The following is a 16,478-nucleotide window of genomic DNA, read 5'->3' on the forward strand; positions in this document are numbered from 1 at the left end:
GATTGATATAAATTAGTGTGTGTGGGGGAGAGAGATAAAAAGGGAGTTCTGTTATGATTGCATTGATTGTCTAGAAACAAACAAGATAGCTCGCACTCACTTTCTCTGTAGCTCCAATTTTTATTTAGCAAAACAGCAAAAAATATATAGACGTTTCGACCGTGAGGTCTTCTTCAGTATAGCAGGAAGCAGGAAACAATGTCTTTTTATACAAATGTGACACTGACGATCATTAGCCCCACCTGGTGTGCTGGAGCACGTATCGGTGATATACATTCTGCTTCATATACATGATTTAGAACATGATTCACAAGAATTATATGATTTTATAGTATTGTTTTTTTCTTTTTTTCTTTTTTTATAAAAAATATACAAAATTAAAAACAACTCTCCAAATCCTGACTTAGTTTCAACCTTCATGTTGACCAAATCACAGGAAATATACATAGACAGACTATAGCTATAGACCCTCTATTTTACAAGAAGGGCCTGATGTCAAAGTCTTCGTTCAGACCTACAGGTGCCATTGTTTTCAGGTAGTCAATCCACCACACTTCTCTCTTTAAGAGAAGATTATCTATGTCACCTCCCCGTCTTGGATAATGTACTTTTTCAATACCTAGATATCTTAAAGATGAGACATTGTGCTTTGCCTGTTTAAAGTGTACCGCTACTGGACTTTTCTCGTCCCCATTACGAATAGTGCTTCTGTGTTCCGCAATGCGGGTCTTTAAGGCCCGTGTAGTTTTTCCAACATATGCTTTTCCGCAGGGACACTTGAGCATGTAAATAACATGAGTAGTTGAACAGGTTATTTTTCCTCTTATTTTAACCTGTTGCCCTGTAGTAGGGTGATAAAAGAAGTTACATTTTTCTGTAAAGTGACACTGGGCACAGGACCCACAGCGTCTATTCCCATCAGGTAAGTCATCTAAGAAGGTATGCATTTTCTTGGGCGGCAAGTCAGACTTCACCACAATGTCTCTAACATTAGGTGCCCTCCTATACACTAGATGGGGGGGTACCTGAAAAGATTTGTCTAACGTTGGATCAGAGCTCAGCAGATGCCAATGTTTTTTTATAGTTTTTTAAAAAAAGTTACCAAGAGGTGAGTATTGTGTCACACATAGCACTGGTTGTACTGTATTTTCTTTTTTCTTAGTCTGCAAGCACTCATCTTGAGTCTTCAGACTAACTTTCTCAGCTGCTTTATCTACAATGTCCTGCGTGTACCCTCTAGTTGTAAACATATTTTTCAAAGTCTCTGTCTGTTCCTGAAATGACTTCTCTGTACTGCAAATCCTCCGGATTCTATAGAACTGGCTAATAGGTAAGCCCAGCACCAAAGACAGGAGGATGTGCGTTATTTTTTCTCGAATTGCATTGATTGTCTAGTCATTGCTATGAGGGGTGTGTGTGTGTGTGTGCGTGCGCGCATTAGGGATCATCCTCCTTACACTAGGATCATATTTTGCGTGTGTGTGTGTAGGCCGTTCAACCCACAACCCATGCCTTGCTCAACCTGCATGGGTCCAGAGAGAGACGCTTGGAGGTCGATGCTCGTGACTCTCATCTCATTAACCCAAGACCTGAAGCCCATTATAATGTCTTCTAAAAGGTTTTTCAGAAAAAGAAAAAAAAAAAACATACGTTGCTATATCAGTGGTTCACAGACTCAAAAGGATCCTCAAAATGATATGCATTTGGCTGCGGACAACCGTCTCAAAATATTTAGTTTCAGGGACCTCCATACAGTATATAAATTAGCTTGTATATCTACACACACACACACACACACACACACACACACATGAATGAATGAATAGTTTATTTAGATACTAAAGAACTCGACAATACAACCCCGTATTTCAAAACCACCACACCGAGCCCCTTCAGCCCACAGAGAAGACTTTGCGTAAAAAGGAAAAGGCATTTCATGCGTTTTGCACAGGCAATCTGCGTGAAATTAACGCCCACTAAAGGCAGCATCTCATTATGCATTTTAGCATCATGTGAAGCAGAGCTTTAAAATATGCTGTTGAAAGGTGGAGGAGAAGGCTCGGGGATAATATTAAAACGCCACATTCAGCTGGGGTGGGGGTGGCACAGGGCTAAAGCACCTTAGTTTCCACCACCATGGACTCTAGGCCAGGGGTCTTCAACGTTTTCAGTCCAAGGACCCCTTAGCGGAGAGAGAGATGAAGCATGGACCCCCACAACCTTTTAATAGATTCCAGATAGTTTAATCGTTTGACAGCACAATTATCAGTGTTGTTATTATCAGGCATTGTGAGCTTGTAGATCTGCTATTTTTGGCTAAAGGTATCAGAATATGGACAAGTGGTTAATATAAAAAATCTTTTTTTTCCCCTTTCACACAAAGATATAGAGGACCCCCGGAAGTAACTCTGAGGACCCCCTAGGGGTCCCGGACCCCCTGTTGAAGACCTCTGCTCTAAGGCAGGGGTCTTCAATATTTTTCGGACCCCTTAGCTGAGAGAGAGATGAAGCAAGCCCCCTCCCCACACACACTACATATTGTATAAAACTGTGTTGTATGTTAACACTTAAGCTGCCACGTTGTGTGCGTGGGTGTTCCCGACCACGGCCGCCGAAGGTCTTTTCTTTCACGCAGAGAAGAAAAAATACAACCGCAATGCTCCGTGTGTACGTTATGGTCTATAGAAAACAGGCCGTTTTGACCAAAACAGGCGATATGGGAAAATAAGTTATTTCCATGTTTGTGCATCCAGGGTGAATACAATCCAATGGGAGCTGGAAGTCCACAAGGAATCATGTGGGGGGCTATCGGTTACTATGGTAACCAGTTAACACATCCCTGAACGTGATAACGTGGCCGCGGCACTACACTGGGGGGGAATTGTTATCACGTGTGGACGTGTTACAGTAAAGTAAACCAACTGTTTCATAGATTTTGATCACAGCTTCATAGACTTGTGTATTTTCAGACATTTAAAACTCTCTGTACTTGGTAAACTTGACCTTAGGCGCAGTACTTGGTCCACTCTTTTTCCCTCTACAGTCTACAACAAACCTCTTTGCTGAAAATAGCCTATCTACACAGACATGTTTTGAGCTTGTAGATCTACTATTTTAGGCTAATCTTCCCCTCACAATGTAGGGATGCTATAGGGTTCAAGTGGTTAATGTAAATAAAATAAAACATTCCTTTCACACAAAGATTTGGAGACCCCCTGTAGTAACTCTGAGGACCTCCTAGGGGTCCTGGACCCGCTGTTGAAGACCCCTGCTCTATAGGGATCAAATCCACCGTGGCACAGCCGGCATACCAAATCCTTTTCATGAAATATTTACAAAACCCACTGACAACCTATGTTTGATATGCTGCCAGTACCTTGTCCAGGTCTCTCTTGTAAAAGAGATTCTCTATTTTCAATGGAACTGCCCCGTAAAATAAATGTAAAAAGAAGAAAGGGGGGGAAAGCAACTATTTTGCAAAAAAAAATGATGATGTAAAAAGATGAACAGAGTGAGAGAGAATAAAGGTTACTTATAACTGAATACAAGCCGCTGGTGGTGAAGCAGTGCAGGAGCTGACCAGACACAGACCACCAGCCAGACGGCTGTTCTAGGCTACCAGGTGGCAATTAAGAGATTATTAGAGCATAGCAGCAGACTGGAACTCACATTACATGTGTTCACACCACACCACCTGTGCACTGTAAACACCAGCTCACCTACTGTACATGGGTGAGTGGCCATAGCTGAATAGGTAGAGGAGTCATATCTGGGAAACAAAAGGTCCATGGACCATGGTTCAAAATGCAATCAAAAGAGCAATGCGTTATAAACATATCTTTAAATACTGCTTGTATTCACGGCCAGTACCAACACATTGTTGCGACCGTCAGGTCGCAGTTATTATGAAAAGCTCCTCCTGCTGTCAGTCAGTCACGTCACGTTACACTTTTGCCCTAGTCATATCTCTGCCACCATCAATGCCAAACTTTGCACACACACTCCTTGGATGGAAAATCACAACCACTCCACCCCTCATTTCTCACCCTCTTCTAGCGCCACCATCAGGCCGATTTTTGCAAAACACATTTTTGGACACTGCTCCTACAGATTTTGGCCTAAAATCACGCAAAGCGGTACACAGTATCTCTAAAGTCATGTCATCAACATGGATCTGTCCCATTTACCATATTCCCTCCTGATTGGCTACGATTGCCTTCTAAAGTTTTTGTATGCGACCTGACGGTCGCTTATCTCCCGATTAGGGAGTCTTACTGGTACTCAAGTACAGTACTTGAGTAAATGTAGGTTATACTTATTAACTTTACACCACTGGTTAAAGCTTGAAAATCTACTATTTAAATATAATTTATTTTGGAAATGTTTTGAATATCTTTTGAAACATTTCAACTACAGTTTTTTTTTGGGGGGTCCGCGGACAAATACATATCAATTTGTCAAAAGTCGCTTATGATAAGTAGACTTGCAACACTGCTCTGTGCCTTCATCACCAGCTCTGTCTCTCTATCTCTGCCCTCTCTCTCCTCCCTTGATCCCTTGCTCTATACCCTGTGCTCTCCTGTTAGAGAGATGGACATGACATCTGTGGAATGTTCTGCTGCTGTGCCTCACATGCCATACGCACCGTAATGAGTCTGCCCTGTTGCACACATGCGATGTTGACATGACAGCGGACGAACATTATAGCTGGCGGTCTTGGAATTCGCAGAATGGGAAGAAGAGACACACAAATTAATTACATTTCCTCATTGTGTATTATTTCCCCAGACCCATAAACTGATCAGCTATTAATTATGCAAATTTTTATGACCCAAATCCACCCTTCCTGCGGATATCTGTGTTTTCCGCGGACATAAGCCACGATCCATCTCTCTGCTCTCTCTCTCTCTCTCTCTCTCTCTCTCTCTCTCTCTCTCTCTTCTGGCTCCCAAATTCCCCATTTACAGTTAGAACTGCAGACTCACTCCCAAACTATGAATGCATAAGGCGCAAGTTGGCACCTCGACAGAAAGCAGTCTAGTTTTTAATTGCAGCTGAAAAGGGCTCAGTACACGTAGAGACAAAACAAATCAAAGAGAATTATCTTTTTTTTCCCTTTTTCTTAAGATTTGTTTTGGGGCTTTTATGCCTTTATTGATAGGACAGTAGACTGACAGGAAATTGGGGGAAAGCGGGGAGTGACATGCGGTAAAGGTCGTCCGGATCAGGAATCTAACCGGCGACGGCGCCAGGCATCCATGCCTGTGGCAATGCCTAAGTGGTATGCACCCGGACCAGTAGGCCAGCGGGCACCCATCAGACTGGTTTTTAAGCAAAAAAAAAATCTTCGTAAGATGTTGTAAGGACCTTAAATACTAGAGGTTGAGTTCGGGCTCCTCTCCTCTGTGTCATGCTCTCCCCATTTATGGGAACCTTTCTGAGTAGACTCCCAGAGGGGGGCTTATTTGTCTGGACCACAGGAAATTAGTGTTTCAGCCAGCTGTGAAGAGACGTGAGCACGCAGAAGACTGTAGGGCTGACACACGCACGTACGCACGCACGCACGCACGCACGCACACTCTGTGAGAAATCTATTTTCATTATATGAGTTCAAATAACCTCACATAGGCCTAACTACTGTATAACACCCCCACCCCCCCTGTTGAATTCTATTGATTTCAAAGGCTTTATTGGCATGAAAGTTTCAAGAACAATGTTGCCAAAGAGTACCGTCGCTGTCGGGCGGAAACCTTGTATCGCTACATAAAGTAAAGCCCTGCTTCATCACACAAGACCGTCGCACAGAGCTAGTGACTCTACAAGCACACAACGCCTCGGTGCGAGGCATTGTGTACAAGGTTTCCACGCAACAACAATGGTATGCGTTGTCCAAACATTTGGACAGTACAACAGTAATCTCTCTCTCCTCTCTCTCTCTCTATGTTGTCTCTCCCAGTGATGTCTAGAGTGGTTCTTCAGACTGTTTTAGTGTGCATATACCAAACCAGACTATGCACAGTAATGCTGTGATACCAGGCCTGGTCCTGGTGCACGGTGTGTTGAGAGCTTGTAGATCAGCTATTTTCAGTATGCGACACGGTGCGAACCAGTCAGGATGTTCAAATCTTTACAGGAACATATTCATCCAATGTTGGATCCGGCTCCCCCGTTTCCGGATCCCAACCCTAGGTAATATGAATCCTGAAACAATGTGAGCTTACTGTTGTTGATTTAAAAGTATTGAACTGAAGTGGACTGGATCTCAAATCTAGCATAACAGACAGAACATGAAACATTGACCTCAATCTGCCCTGGTGCAGTTACAGGTTCCAATCAAACTTTTCAAAGGCACTCACAGAATCGGGGAAGTCAACAATCCTGAGTTCTTTTTTGTGTTTGATCTGTGTTTTTAGATATTTTAGTATTTCAGCATGCAACAACTAGTCATATGATGCTAAATAAATGCATTATGACCAGTTGTTGATCGTGTCCCAAACAGCAATAAAATAAGATCTGGTTGTCCCAGAGGTGAAGTGGTCCTTTAAGGTCTCTGTGTCTTATTTAACATCCCTTATGACCACATACATGTCCAGCCACTGATTCTCAATACGAGGTCTCGGAAAGTCCCTTGAAGTGGATTCCAGGGCTTAAGTGAATGTTTTGAGCAAAACTGTTTTTGGGGTGTAATTTGGATACAGACGTGATACAAGTAGGCCTGTCACTATTATCATATTTTACTTGACAATTAAATTGTCATGCAAATTATTGGGATTAACGATTAAATTGTGTGGCTTTTAGGGCTTTGTTAACAAAACTTGAATAGCATGTATAGTTGGGGTGCCATTTGCGTGGCCAGACACAATTTTCAAATATTTCCGGTCATAAAGTCTGGAGCTCTGTTGTGAGACTAGGGTGTGCAAATCCAGCCCCCGGGTACAGTATATGGACCAGTGCTGCAGTAATGCTTCAATAATGCTGTAGCACTGTAATGCAATGCAAGAACATTGTATGGTTCTTTCATGCTCGTGCAGAGAGCACATGTTTGCACACAGGATATTACAGAAAGACTTATTCTTGTAAGCCCTTGTTTGGTGACACGCGCACACACAGTCACACACACACTGTTACGACCCCTGTCTAGGGTAGGAGTAGAACATAATGAGGAGGACGACAGCTTTTCAAAAAGATTAATTTATTTTATATTCTTTTTAGCAGAGACTGAAAATCTCAAGTTTTCTTTTATATGAGTGATAATGAGCTTCAGGGTGCTGGTTTACAATGTCAAAAACTTACTAAGACTAAAGAAATACCCCTAACATAAACCCCTAACCAAAAGAAAGAAAACAAAAATACAGTTTACTAACCTTACTCACCTAACTAATGAAAAACAGGAACAAACAAGGGAACCAAACAAACGTACCAAAACACCCCTACGTGAATACACAGTGTTTACAAATGAATCAAAACTGAACAAACTATTAATTCACAGAAAAACAACTAAAGTACTGAAGGTAACTAAAGGCAAACTAACAAAACACAAAGGTCACAAAAGGCTGGAGGACAAGAGGGCTTGAGTCTTTGCTGCTTTTAAAGCTGCCAGTCCCCACCAGTATCAGAGCAAAGTGAAGCTTTATAGATGATGACCAGAAGCACAGCCAACCATGGCTAGGGCGTGGACATGATCGACGAATGAGGAGTAGGGGACAGGGCCAGAGGCGGGCATGTCAATCTGCAACACTACCTGGATTCAATCAACCACTTCACACTCAATTCCACCAATCAGCACCACACCCAACTCTCCAGTCTCACAGCATTCTCTCTCTCTCTCTCAGCATCATTCTCCACCTTATAGGAACACAAATAGGAAACAATATAACACAAGCCACAACATACAAATATATTCTCAACTACTCATCAATACCAAAATTATAACCAAATACAAATATAATAATGAATACAAATACGGCTGGCCGTAACACACACACACACACACACACACACACACACACACACACACCATGGAAGAGCGACTGAATGATAGGAAGAAGAAGCCTAATGACTAAATAGCTAGGGAAAGAAGGGGCGCAAATGATTGTAATGATAAAAACAATTACAGCTACTCAATATACCTAATCATTATAAAATAAAACCTAACATCTCCTCGCTTCTCCTCTCCACTCAGGTCTAAGGATCTGATCAAGGAGGCCATCCTGGACAACGACTTCATGAAGAACCTGGAGTTGTCTCAGATCCAGGAGATCGTGGACTGCATGTACCCGGTGGAGTACGGCCCAGACGCCTGCATCATCAAGGAGGGAGATGTGGGCTCTCTGGTCTACGTCATGGAAGGTAGGGACCAGGGGTGTCGCACCAAATTTTGAGCCCTGGGTGCAAGGATTCACTGCGGGCCCATGAAAGTAGCAAAAATTACCGATCTACAAGCTCACAATGTGTCTTTTGGGGATTGTTTTTTTAATTGAAGGTCAAAGTGTTTGTGGGTAATACTGTAAACATTTCACCAATGAAAAGTATTAACAAGGGTTTGTGACAGAATAATAACTATGATTAGATCTATTGGATCTATTCTCTTTTGTCTTACAAAAGTAGCAAAAATAGCAGATCTAAATCTGCTATTTTTGCTTCTTTTGAATTTGAATCCTGAAAAGTAGACGTTTTGGACATAATGATGTATCCACCCAATGCTATGAACACACCTTTGAAGTATAATATTGAAGAATATAACATAACAAATAAGAAACTGAGTACATTTACTCTAAACTGTGTCCAGTTTTTCCATTTTCCGCTTTCTCTCATGAACCCCCAGTAGTTCCTCTGCGTACCCCCATTTCAGAACCACTGATCTAGAATAGATGATCATTCCATGGTTTTAGTGGTTGTTCATTCGTTCGGCAGATTGGCCCTGGGCTTTCAAGCTCTAAATGTTGATTGTCATTCTTTGGTGATGATCAGTGCAGTACATGATACCACATTATATAGTTAGGTGCTGACCTTAATAATATTTAATCTTAGATTACATAGGGCTGTCACAATTATTACATAATCGTCTAATCGCCATTATTTGAAATAATCGTGATTATTTTTCATAATCGTCATAATCGTTTCCATGTAAAAAATAGTGGAAATAGCAGATCTACAAGCTCACAACGCATCACATCGCGACGCGTTGTGAGCTTGTAGATAGGCTATTTCCACTATCAATGTTCTTTTTGGAGTGGTGAAAGCACTCCCAATAGACAGGTATGTCCGTGGGTATGTCCGTGGGTGGCTGGGTGGGTGGGTGGCTGGGTGGCTGGCTGGCCGTGTCCGTAGCCTGGCAATACCTTGAGTGGCCACACACAACACACTAGTTAAAGGAGGGGCGCTGTTTTGTGCAGGCCAGGCACACTCAACACACACACACACATACACGCACGCACGCACGCACGTACGCACGCACGCTGCTCAGATTCACCACTCCACTTCGAACCGAGGTTTGATTTTTTAAGTATGAAGTTGTCAAATATGTCAGTAATTTCTTTGTATATTTAGGTTATGTGTCATTATCTACCATGTGCAACTTCAAAGCCTAAAAGCCAAACAGCAATGTAATTGTCAACGACAAAACACAATTAAATCGTCAATTATTCAATCAATTATTTGAGTGACAATTAATCATAATGTAAAATGTTATAATCGTGACAGCCCTAAGATTACAATCTTTTCACTCTAGCTGTGGGGGAAGAAAATCTAGTACTAGACTAGAGACTAGAGAGGTTTCAAAATACGCAAAATAGATTGCTTACATACAGGATCTAAATAAAATATACAGTATTTTCAAAACATTATTTTGTCTGTTCTCTGTTGTGCTCATTAAATGATGTTGTCTGGAAAGGCACTGAGGTCTTGACATTTGCTCAACAACAACAACAACAACCTGTATTCAGTTATCTTCAGGGATAAAAGCACATGACCTTTTTGGACATGATGTTGGCCTTCTGAAGCAGCGCTGAAAGTTCATCTGACTTTTGGTGTGTTGCATAACGTTGCCTTGTGTAACGGCCAGGGATTTGAACCGTGACCCTGCCTCCACCTGACCTCATTTGTTGTTCAGCTGTCCTCTCTTTCTCTTTTCTTTCTCCCCGATCAGGGGCGTCACACCAAATCCTGGGCCCTGGGTACAAGGATTCACTGCGGGCCCCCCATGAATGTTAACTATTGAAAAATAGCAGATCTACAAGCTCGCAGCGCGGCACTCAGTGCCGCGCTGTGAGCTTGTAATATATCTGCTATTTTTCAATAGCTAAAGTTACTAGGGCCTCTCTAGTCTGGTAGGATTCACCTTGAAACATGGGCTGCATATTGTTGTAGTGTTTTTGGTTGGTTTCTTTTCTGAATGTTTTGAAGGTTTGCACAGGGCTCTACTTCCTGTATTGTCCCAGCTCAGATTCTGAGCCTGGGACAACTTCCTGCCCAGGAATATCATAGTTTTGGCCCAGAGGTTCTTCTCGCCCCCCTAGTGGCGAAAAAAAGAACCTCTGGGAACTCAGATTGGGGCCTCTCCACCTTGGGCCCTGGTAACTCAGTCCCACTTTCCTACCCCTTGTGACGCCCCTGTCCCCGATAATGATAAAGGGTGGATTTCTGAGGTCAAAGTGTTGTTGACCAGGTCTGGGTGACATGGTCAACACGGACAGTCATGGTCAGACAGACAGCCAGAGATTCAGTGCATTTATTATAGCAAATCAATCAGTTGGACTCATATCGAGATACCTGATTTACATAATTTGTTGTTACATGTTAGTTATAATAGGCAGATACTGTATGTTTGTTGGTTACTTGTTAACATATTTGTGTTATCTAGATAGTTTTTGCTTGACCACAAATGCTAATATTATTTAGACTGACAGATGTTTAGAGGTAGAGGTGTGTTGTATCCTAGGTTCTATGAAGCACGGCATTGTCTTCGTGCTCTACTTTGTGATTTACTTACCTTGTTGTTTGTTTATCTGCTTACTCTTATTCACACTTGACGGCTTCTAAACCCCTGATCTGTAAACTGGTCATTTAATCACTTAAACCCTATTTATTTAGTTGACCGGTGTCACCCAGGGCAGGGGCTATAAAGGGTCCTCTCCCTTTCTCCCTCTACACAGAATCTCGTCAACAACAATAGTTCACAACGCGCCGCAGCGTGATACAAAGGCATCATTCTTTTTCTTTGTGTCTATGAAAAAAAGACGTACAGCAAGTGAGATAATTCAATGGTGATTAATTGCCAGTGCAAGAAAGCAGAGTTCCTGTAATTCTCACCTTGGGCTCCAGGTATTGAAATGCAATTAATCCGTGGGACAGGAGAGACAGCAGAACCCTTTGTTACATTTAATTACAACATCTATTGTAAAACGATAGTGAGAGCAGCAATTCATGTTGTAAAGCTTTAAAACTTTGTTAACTTTTTGTGAAAGTTAAACCCAGATGAAGTATAACCTGTATGAGTGACACCAAGAGGAGAAGAGAGGAGAAATGAAGAGGGATATTGAGGTGTTTTTGAAGGGTGATCATTCAATACTATCTTCAAAAACACCTCAACACACACATGCACACAAACAACGAGTGCATTTCCTTGTTTTTCATTTAGAAAATGCAGTTCATTTCTTCTAACTCACAATTCAGATAGGTCTCGCATTAGAAAATATAAAATGTTTGTGATTTAGTTTTAAAAGTAATATTAATTTGTGATGATTTGTGAAGCTTGTTGCACCAATTAAATCATTTTACTAAATTATTCTCCCCTAAATTCTAACACCTTCCCGTATTCCTTGGGAAGATCAAATATGCATTTGGCACGAACAGAAGTCCCCCGGGACAAAGTCAGTTAAAGAAGGCTTTTTATTTCATTTTTTCTTTTAAATTGGAAAATGTCAACTGAGCTGAGCTGACCTGTCAAACGATGGACACATGTCCTCTTGAGTGCTGTATGCGCTGGCATCTTGTCTGTGTAAAAGCCAATTCTACAAAGTTACTTTGTAGTTGATATCTCTGCATGAAAAAAAATATATTCTATAGCAAATGCCGTTTTTATAGCATGGCTCTGCAAGAGGTTATAGACGTCTATCAAAGGGTCTGTGTGTGTGTGTGTGTGTGTGTGTGTGTGTGTGTGTGTGTGTGTGTGTGTGTGTGTGTGTGTGTGTGTGTGTGTGTGTGTGTGTGTGTGTGTGCACGTGTGTGTGTGTGTGTGTGTGTGCACGTGCGTGTGCGTGCGTGCGTGACTGTCTTGAGATAATCTCACAAACCACTGGACAGATCAGCTACATAATGCTTTATTCTTCATTGAATTTTATATTCAAAGTTAACCCATAAAACCAGGGAAAGCATGCTGTTTTTCTTAAAATGCAATTGGCCACACATCTGCTCTCACACTAGCCGTGTCTGTAGCTTCCCCCTCTGCTCGCCAGCGGCAGCAGTGCTCTCAATCTATTTCCGATGACAAGAGGTTATCGAAGCAGACTCGAACATGGCTACTACATGGCACTCGACTGCCTTCTTTTCTTTCCTTTTACACTTCTTAGTATGCAAAATAAATCTACGTGATGATGTTAATCTAGTGATCATATTAGTTCAAGGTTGATTTCTCACATTGCCCTCTTCTAGCGCCACCATCAGGCAGATTTTAGCAAAATACATTTTTGGAAATCCTTCAGATTTTGGCCTAAAATCACGCAAAGCGGTACACAGTCTCTCTAAAGTCATGTCATCAACATAGATCTGTCCCATTTCCCATATTCCCTCCTGATTGGCTACAATTGCCTTCTAAAGTTTGTGTATGTGACATGAGTCACATGACGATCGCTTATCTACCGATTAGGGAGTCTTACTGGTCATATTAGTTCAAGGTTTCTGTATTGTTTCATCTTGTATAGGAGTGTAGGAGTACAAATATTTTAATAGTTCTGGTTCCTCAGTCATTTGTGTTTCTACAAGCTTTGTATAAAGTAGTGGGTCAGTGCATACAGTGCAAGTGGTTTCAGAGTTACTTCTCTGAAAGAAGAGTTACAATTCCCTATAAATTCATTGTGTTACATGAGTAACATTTTGAATGAGCTTCTTTGACTTATTGGAGTAAATGTTGACCAGGAGTATCTTACTCAAGTTCTGGGGTTGAGTACTCTGTCCATCTCGGACTGAGATCTGGTGACAGTAAAGGCCATAGAGACACACGGGCGCCTACAAATATGGCCGTCCTATTGTGATAGCGACCCCACTTCGGGTAAGGGAGAACGGTGCACTGCAAGCCAGCCCATAGAAAGTCATTGCAATTCAGCTGTGGTTAGCCTAATATTAAAATAATCATACACGAACTGCAGACTATCTTGATTTAAATAAAAATATGTTTCCAGATGTATGGCCTGACCCTGACAACATATCTTCTTGTTTGCTAAATACATGATGTGTGTCACATTTAATTTGCCACTTGAATGGATTACCCATAATGTTAACAGAGAAGAGGGGAGACGGCAGATACAGAACCTGTCGCTTTTCAGTGACATCACTGTCTTTACTGCTGTGCGTTTACGAGCGCCGACTTTGAAGATCCCGACTTTTTCAACTACAGAGTGGATTCTCCAGGTTAGTATTAATCCAAAAATAACCTGCAAGACTCCGTTTGGAAAAGGCGAGATGCGATAATTTCCCAAAAATAAACAGCCTAATTATACATGAGAGACGAGCGTATCTGGGTATAGAAAACCTCAAGGGATGCGTCCATGACGTGTGTACCATGCGACCACCTAAACTTAAGATTTCCAATGCTAGCACTTTTGACTCACAGATGAAGTATATTAAAGTATATTGTAGGTAGTGTATCAAGATGACAGATATGCCACTTTAAAAAGGCAAAATTAAACTCATGGGACACTTTATTAGAACACAAAAAAAAATCGCTAATGCCTCAGTAGTCAACCACTGAAATTATGATATTTCACGATGCCTCTCATTGGGATTGCTTTGGCAGCTGCAGTTCACCGTTCATCCTTACCCGAAGTCGGGTCGCTATGACAATAGGACGGCCATATTTGTAGGAGCCCGCGTGTCTCTATAGCATAATTACAATTTAGTAACCTTCATACACATCAAAGCATTCAGTGACCCCTCATGCCCTGTGGATGGGGGCATTGTCACCCTGGAAGAGACCACTCCCATCAGGATATGGAAATGTTTAACCACTTAAACGTAGACTTCCTAAACTGGACCTGAGTTGTCTCTGTACTGCATTTTTTTCTGTTCAAATATCTTTGCCAAAAATAGTCGATCTACGAGCTCAAAACGGGCTGCGTTGCGACCTGTTGTGAGCTTGTAGAACTGCTATTTCTGTCCGTCCCCCGTCCCCCCGGTACCCAAGAATATGGATGCTGAGATTCAAGTCGTTAGTCATAGGTTAAAAGTGATCACTTTGATTTGTTTTGCATTGACCGTAAGGGAACAAGTGGACCCAAACCATGCCATGAAAAAGACCCCCTCAATGTAGGGCATACATGGGCAACTGGCGGCCCGGGGGCCACCTTCACTTAATGCAGCCCGCAGGTTGATTTTGGAATACTGCTTCCAAACATGCGAACATGACCCGCTTTAACTCATTCTGTGCCAATGACGGTTTTTGACGTTTTTTGTGTTTTTTGTATAGAAAAAAAAATATATATATATATATATATATATATATTTTTTTTTTAAAAGATGTCAAAATGACCTGAGATCAGAGAGATGCTTTTCTCTGTTTGTGTGTTCGCTCCCTCGTTTAGCTGATTGAGAAAATGTGTGTTCATCTGTGTTCATTCTAGTGGATGGACACTTTTTTTCATTCAAACAGCTCTATCTCTGGAACCATTTGTCTGATTGACAAAATTCTTTTTGCCACTGAATCACAACAACTGTGTCTGTTTCTGTGGGGAAATAATTATATATATATATTTTTTTTTTCATTGCATAGTAAAGAAAAACATACAAAATCGTGGCACAGCTACCTTGGAGCCATTTTGGCATTTGGCACAGAATGAGTAATTACTTTAGTCTAGATTAGTAGCTTACCTTTTTAAATGTCCAATGTATATGTATTTGCATTCATAAAGCTAGCAAAAATAACATGCATTTGAAATTAAATAAAAATCTTAATTTTCAGGGTCCAATTAATCTTGCATTTAAAAAAAAATAGCTAAACCTAATTTAGGATTCTAATTCAAAAATAGCAAAACATAGCCGATCTACAAGCTCAAAACACGTTGCACCGCGATGCGTTTTGAGCTTGTAGATCGGCTATTTTTTGCTATTTTTGACTGTATATGCATTGTGGCCCTCTGGAGTGAATGTGAAAATATAGTGGCCCTCTCCATCATCAAAGTTGCCCACCCCTGATGTAGGGGTTTAGCATTCAGCCCTGTACCGTTCTGTTGACATTGTGGAGAATATGGTGAACGATTGACTCATCTGACAATATAGATTTTTTTCCCACAACTCTGTAGTTCTTTTTCTTTATTCCTTTTTTTCCCCTTTTTTTGGACCACTCAACCCTCAAATGTGCATTAGTCTTTGTAATGAGGGGTTCATGCACTACAACTATATCCTCCCTCTCTATTTGGTTGAGTCGTTGACAGTCTGATCACGTCCTGCACTGACATTCTCAGTCACCTGAGCGGCGGTTTCTCTTCTGTTGTGCCCTCAATAATAATGCACCGCCACGGTCATCCAACGTGCTCGCTTTCGTTTCCACCACAATTTGCCACTCTGTTGACTGATGTTTTCCCCATCGGCGTTGTTCCATTTGAAGCAGTAGCCAGTTGAGTGTTTTTTTGGGGGGATTTGTGACAGAAGCTCCTGCCATCCACGGCCCATTAATGAAGACAATGAGATGTGGAGGCAGACAGACAGACAGACAGACAGACAGACAGAATTTTTGGCCCTCCCTCAGTTCAGGATAATGACGTAATGCTTTCAGTGGCAGGACAGCGTGTGTGCGTGCGTGCGTGCGTGCGTGTGATCGTGTGTGCGTGTGTGCGTGTGTGCGTACGTGTGTGCGTGCGTGTGTGCGTGCGTACGTGCGTGCGTGCGTGCGTGCGTGCGTGCGTGGGTGGGTGTGTGTGGTCCAGTGAGACCTATATGGGTCAGTAAACACACCGCCAGTACCTTAACTTCAATTATGGGAGAATTAAATGCAGAGTACTACGGTATATGAACCATCCCTTGATGTGTGTGTAGTGGTATAAGTGCTATAAATGTATGCAATTCCACAAAAGTCTTAAAGGACCACTTCCCCGATCATATTCATATAATTAGTCCTCCATAATTTCGGTCTACTCACTCTGTGTCTCAGAGTAGCACTGTGGACCGTTCAGAAAACTGCCTGCCAGTGACATCATCGGAAGGTATGTTTGGTCATTGCAAATAAGATTTTAACAATATTTTGTTATTAGTTGTCAACCTACTAAACA

At 41.8% G+C, this 16,478-nt stretch overlaps 1 protein-coding gene across 8 annotated transcripts in view; it reads left to right on the plus strand.

The window, feature by feature from the left end:
- prkg1 (protein kinase cGMP-dependent 1) overlaps nucleotides 1-16,478 on the plus strand; it is a gene marked incomplete at both ends in the record, with an annotated part of 172,294 nt that overhangs the window by 20,955 nt on the left and 134,861 nt on the right. For all 8 annotated transcript variants that reach the window (XM_080747866.1, XM_080747861.1, XM_080747859.1 and 5 more), the window contains one exon: nucleotides 8,183-8,349. In XM_080747866.1, coding sequence (XP_080603992.1) covers nucleotides 8,183-8,349 — 167 coding nt within the window. The remainder of the gene's footprint in view (nucleotides 1-8,182; nucleotides 8,350-16,478) is intronic.

The sequence above is a fragment of the Nannobrachium achirus genome (assembly GCF_963921795.1).
Source record: "Nannobrachium achirus genome assembly, chromosome: 18".
In the NCBI taxonomy this organism is placed as follows: domain Eukaryota; kingdom Metazoa; phylum Chordata; class Actinopteri; order Myctophiformes; family Myctophidae; genus Nannobrachium; species Nannobrachium achirus.